This window comes from Morone saxatilis, unplaced genomic scaffold, assembly GCF_004916995.1.
Source record: "Morone saxatilis isolate NCDOM2014 unplaced genomic scaffold, NCSU_SB_2.0 Contig9, whole genome shotgun sequence".
NCBI lineage: Eukaryota > Metazoa > Chordata > Actinopteri > Moronidae > Morone > Morone saxatilis.
The window spans coordinates 3034294-3040684 of record NW_023340268.1 but is presented as its reverse complement, the minus strand read 5'-3'; the positions used below and the strand labels follow the sequence as shown (position 1 = coordinate 3040684).

The 6391-nt window shown below is 38.4% G+C and overlaps 1 protein-coding gene across 1 annotated transcript; it reads right to left on the bottom strand.

Annotated features, from left to right (window-relative positions):
• Positions 1-2554: 2554 nt before the first annotated feature.
• Positions 2555-6159, bottom strand: psmb8a (proteasome 20S subunit beta 8A). Its single transcript, XM_035681665.1, is given in 7 exon segments — positions 2555-2787; positions 2789-2826; positions 3058-3262; positions 4007-4136; positions 4774-4885; positions 5249-5390; positions 5679-6159. Coding segments are annotated over 7 exon segments (942 nt in total). The 5' UTR covers positions 5829-6159; the 3' UTR covers positions 2555-2622.
• Positions 6160-6391: the final 232 nt, after the last annotated feature.

The following is a 6391-nucleotide window of genomic DNA, read 5'->3' as shown; positions in this document are numbered from 1 at the left end:
TGGCTTTTCTCGTAAAATGTAAATGGTCTGTAATGTTAAATATACATTACACACACAGCGCACACACACATCCATGCATTCCCATTTTCAATGTTAATCTCTCAAGACATATGGCGATTTGATACCCTTGAGATAAGCAGAGATTTTGCTAACAGTAGAGAGTTGTATATATAAGAAAATCATAAAGAAAATCATTCTTTTGTCCTCTCTGGTTGCTTATTAGCATCACTGCCAGCAAAACTGCAAAATCAATCAGCAAACATCAAAAGTATGCTTCCTATATGCGGACACACTCGTATTGCCCTGCTAGGTGTTAATGTGAGAATGAAATGGGTGATAAATTTACTCCACCTCTCGTTCCACATGCCTGCACTGGCCTCGACTCCAGTCCTCTGCGACTCTCAGCTGGATCAGGAGACAAGCGAAATAGATGGGCAGAGAGTTTTGTTTCAATATTATTATTCAAAATCAGAATTATCTGGATTTGTACATAATCATCGGACACAATTCACATCTTGGTACTGTACATGCGCTTTATTACAGAAACTGGTTCACATCTTGCAAATACATTCGCGAATACTGAATAAACAGGTGATAGGTTCATATCAATGTTGGCCCACCCTGGACACACACAAACCACACACACACTATATAAGAATCAGGGAAAAGAATTAGTTTCCAGCTTGTGTATTTTTTTTTTTTTTTTTGAATAGTTTGCTTGTATAATCTTTAAAAAGTGATCAAATTTAAAGATTTTGTTTGATTCCAATCAGCGCCAAGGTATATAAGAAGATTATGTTATTGGCTTTTTGTTTTCATAATATCTGTGTTATAGGTTTTAAACTGATGAGTATATTTAATTTTATCCTGGGAAAGGGTTGTGGGGATGTTTTCAAGCTTCTCAGCACACTGATAGAAATCTTTTTGGAAAATACTTCTTGCCGAAAATTAGGGCAAGACATTTTCTCTTCAGTGTGTATATATAAGAATACTCAAAATTACTTTTTGTGGCTTGAATTGAGTGGGATGAATTTCAGATTAATTGTTTACTGTTTTGTCTCCCTTGCTACGGATTCAATAAATCTCTAAGTCAATAGGTGTCTTTTTGCTGTTTCTGCATATATTCTTACAATTTGTGAACTGTAGCCTACAGTGTCCGGTTATATGAATATTGCACGGAGTTATCATGTTTAAAACGGACTATTGAGCGCCACTCTGTAGATGTTCAACTGCGGAGACGTGTAGCCAACAAAAATTCCTCTACAGATAACTCAATGGATTGTGTCTTTTACATGAGAAGAAAATTTATAGCTGATGACGGAACTGTGTTGAGACTTCATGGCAACTTACATTTATCTCTCGGTTATTGTTCACTGGCCGACTCTAATAAGAAGGGTCTTCACATTTTTGTTTGTATGTAGTGTATTAATTAAAGATAGAAACAGAATCGCGAGTTGCTATAGGCCCCCGCTTTAAGAGATAGGCCCCACTCAGTTCTTGCTCATTGGTTGGTATCCAGTGTGGTGATTTGCGTTTATTCCGCGTGCAAAAAAAAAGCCTGTTGCACTTGAAATCCTGGCTAACAACCTGATGACGTTACGGCCCTTCCAAGAAATCTCTGAATTCTGTGGCTTCTCCAACATCAACTCTATTTTATTACGTCGTACCTGCTACCCGCCCCGTATGTGTGTTCTCGCGCGCGCGCTCAGGCGGGGTGATACACAGCTCAGAACGCACACACGGATCAGCTCACCTACTGTTCCATATCATATAGTGTTGAAGGTGATAGTTGTTAAACTTGTTGTTACTATTTTTAAGGCTCATATGGGGCCCCAAGCATATATAATGTTCGTTTTTAAAGCCACATTTATCGCCTGCCTAGGACTCAAGCAGGAATAGAGAACGAGATCTTCACAGACCTGCTAAACACATGATGTTGACCTGGCGCTGGTTTCTTCCGTGCAAATCAAGTACGCTCAACGGGAAAACCTGTGTACTGCAGCTCGTGCAATTGGGAAACAGATGAATCACAGTGTTGCCCACTTTAGCGTTTTATGAATGTGGCCAAAAATCGTTTATTGTTTTGTGTGGTCAGTCACCAACTGTGGATGTATATAATAAACATAGAAACAAAGCCTATTTTACAAGGTGGCATCTTCCTATATATATAAAAACACAAGGTATAGATGTATCGTATAATCGGCTTGAAAATGACTGCCATGCACAATCATTTGAGATAGACTACGCAGTTGGAACCAGTAAAAAAGAGACGTGTCGAATCTCGAGTGACGATACAGTAGCCTCTTGAATGGTTTGTGCTTGACAGTTCTGATATCATAAAACAAACTTGAATGTATCTGTTGAGGTTAATGCTTACAGGCAAAGTAAGTTGAAACAACGCTTTATTTAGAGCAGTTTTGATATTATTTTAACAGGATGTGTGGTTAGCATAACCATATCAGAGTATCATCATTACAAGTACAACATACATAATATAAAGAACCCATAACCAAACATAGATGTTAAGTATTTAATTATGACAAGTTGGATTCGGATCCTGCAAAGTTTAGGTTCATATGTAAGAAAAGGAAATGGTTCTACGTAGCATTCTAATGACATGACTCATTGATCTAAAATCAGAATTGGACCCCCCCCACACTTCCTTACACATTTCATTTCCACTTTCAACACATCACTTGGACTGTATTCAGAGAACTGAGGGTTATCTGTGTTTGAAAACTTAGAACATTCCTTCCTGTAGCGGTGGATCAACTCTGATACGTCTTCACTTACACCACCTGTATCCACCATCCTCTGCATTGTACACTAACAAACACACACACACACAAAAAATATCACATAAGGTCATACACATTATCCCCACACAAGTCTAAATCTACTTATGTGGGAAAAAATAAGATTTAAGTCTGGACCAAAGTGAGCCGACCGATCAACGATGCTGCTTGTGATAAAAATAATATCTTTAATAAAGATACAAGATATACTTAAATGTTAAATCAAAAACAAAATTTAAGAACATTATCAGAGTATACTCACTGTTGACCACTCCTCCAGAATAAGCATCCCTGTGTGTAGCATGAGCGATGCCCCGACGGCCCAGTTCATACGCCTCCTCTACCGTCATGTCTTCCCGGTAACCGCTGTCCACCACACCGTAGGCGTAACTGTTACCACAGCCGGTGGAGAACATACGGCCAGACAGACGCGTCCCATTATCATCTACATAGTACAGACCTGGGCCCTGGAGAGCACAGAATCATTATATGGTCTGCAGGACAATTATTATTTTATATACAGGCCACAGTTTCTGATAAGAGTACTTCCAAATAGAGGCGTGACAATCATAAAACAGATATAATTTAATGGGCTGCTCCATCAATGATGCCTTCAGTGTACATGTATATCTTCTAATATTTCAGGATTGTATACCTGACTCACTAAAGAAATTATACTTACATACATTTGAAGGTATAGGCAACTGGTGGCTGCAATCAGTATTATTTATATGTCATATTGCTATGTAGCTAATATTTAAATATGTTGTGTTTACAATATATCACTCTTTTCCCTAGTTTGATTGATAACTGGTTTCTGTGTAAATGTTTCCTAAACAGCCTATTATAATACATTAATACATGTGTGTCAATGTTATTTAAGTGGTGTCTATATTTTAATGTTTTTTACAATGATGAAGGCCATGTGAAAAGGAATAAAGTGACTTTGTTATTCATTGATAGAAAATATAATTAATGATGACGAACAAGTATCCATTTTTAAAATAAATTCTTATTAACAGGAACAATAAAACATCCAAATTAGACCACAACTTTACAATCCTCTACCAGCAAAATTTCTAATTTCTATACCAACAAATTGGGTACAATATGAGGCTCTGTTTCACATGAAGTGATAAAAAAAGATTATAAATGCTCCTAACAGTGCGGATTGTAAAACTCACACATTCACAACCAAACCCACAGCTTACCTCTTTGTCCCATCCACAGATCATGCTTCCCATAGAGAGGCCCATCCCTCTGTAACCCTGCATCATGTTGGAGAGCAGCTTGGATGCAGCAGCTACAGAGATCCTGTGGTTGTTCCTCAGCCTGTACAGCCTGGATGAAATAATAATAAAAGAAGGTACCAACCAGTTCATAAGCAAATCCATAGACAAACAATCTGCCACGCATTTAGTCCAGATTGGCCTGAACTTGGTGCCTACCACCCCTGAAAAAAGTGTTTTACCTGGCTTTAAAAGAACACTGACTTATTTCATTTAGAAGTATTTTATGTATGTTTTCATCTAAATGTAAATCTGTTATGTTACTTTGATTTATTGTGTTAATTTCTTGATAAAGAAGCTTTAAAGGTTTATATAATACCTAGTGTAACATACGCATCCTCACATGACATCCATATAGGAGGCCCATGTGGGGTTAGGACCTGGAGCCCAGGACTTTCTTACTGTGCACCACTTTCTGTCAGTTAATTAAAACTACTTTCTCCAGTATCTTTTGTTGTGATTGATCTGACATTACTCGACTATATATCCAACTTATTAACACACCTGCTACACTATATTTATAAGGTCATGAAGCTCTAAAACGGGAACCAGATAAAATGTTGAAGCACAGCATACAAGCAGCAAGTAATACACCACCAAGCCCACCAATACACAGATACATAGAACTTTAAATGACAAAAGGGACTGACTGACAATGGGACCAATATTCAAAACACTGCATGACGGACCTGCACTCTTTGGCCAAGAGTCTCTCCCAGTACTGGCAGTCTGCAGCGCTGCCCGACATGGTGCCCAGCAGGTAGGGGTTGATCTCTATGACCTTGTTGACATCGTTGGATGCTGCAGAGCCGTGACATATTTGGGAAAAAGAGACATTTAGTGACCAAGATTACAGGCTGAAGCATGTCAACACTGTGATGAAGCCCACTGTATCAGCACTTTGTTGCCTTATTTACATTTTGTGATATTTAGTCCATGATCCCTAAATTCCATATGCTGCTCTTTGAGACCACTGTTCCTTGAGTCGATGAGAATTTGATAGGATGTACTGTAAGGGACTTTACAGAAGCTAGGCTGTCAGACTATGTGGAATGATGGGCTATGCATTGTATGCTCCAATTTCTTCACATTTCTGTGCAACCTTTTCCAGGTCTGGAAGAGAAATAACACATTTTCCATACTTTCTCAGACATGCATATTTACCCAAGTATCGTCCAGCTGAGGCTCTAGAGTCCACAGCCACAATGACTCCATGTCTGAACTTGAAGGCCAGGGTGGTCGTACCATGGTTCAGCTCTATACACACACCTCCGTCATGGTTGCAGGACTTGAGAAACCCTGAAGGCTAAAATGAAATCAAAGAAGGGATCTCAGACGCATAATGTGTAATAGCGCTGTATGTGTGTGCGCAACATGAGAGTGGAATATCCATCATAATCTAATATTCTTTGCCAATAACTCGTGATAGTGAAGATAAATGCATGATATGATATTTCATAAGAAGCAAACACGCTGAAAACCACAGACGCGTAAAGTAACTTGAACCAAACCGCGTCTGACGCTTCACGCGTGTGGCAGGTTTACCGGATAGGATTCAGTATATTTATTTCTTACCAAAACTCAAGATACTCACGTCTACACCCAGAGGAAGAGCAAATTCTTGAATTTTGGTCCCGAAATTGTAGTGGTTGGTTCGGTCAACGAGATGCGTCTGTCCTGCTGGAAGAATCTGCTCACGGAGTTCAGAATAAGACTTAAAACCACTTACGTCGAAAAGAGCCATCGTGTGTTAAAGTGGAAAAACTAATTCTGATTATATTCTGTAGTTTGGGGTTTTATGTTTTCCAAAACGACGAAGCTGATTGACAAAGCGTCAATGATAATTTCCTTGTACGTGACAAAGAATTCGAAAGTGAAAGGACTGAGAAACAGTTTTATGTAGTTTGTCGACTCAAAATAACAATTCAAAATTAGTCAGAAACATAAAACCGGTGCACATTTATTAATTTCTCCAATCATGGCCGTTATTTGTAAATTAAAAACTTAATTGATCAAAATAAAATACCTAGGACTAAAGAAAGGTATTGATCTTAAATTAAAAGATGGCTCAAAACTGCAGAAACCAATAGGAGAGCACTATATTTTCTCGTCATCAGTCTCTAAGCGGAAAGGCAACACTCAGGTTTGGAGAAGCCAGCAGAGGCGAATCACAGTATTAATACCTGTTTGTATACTAAATAAGTTTACAAAAATACACTATCTAATGCAGTTAGGTTAATGTCATGATGTAGTATGACATATAACATTAACATAAGATGCAGTAGCCTTATTTTTATGGGTCTGTTA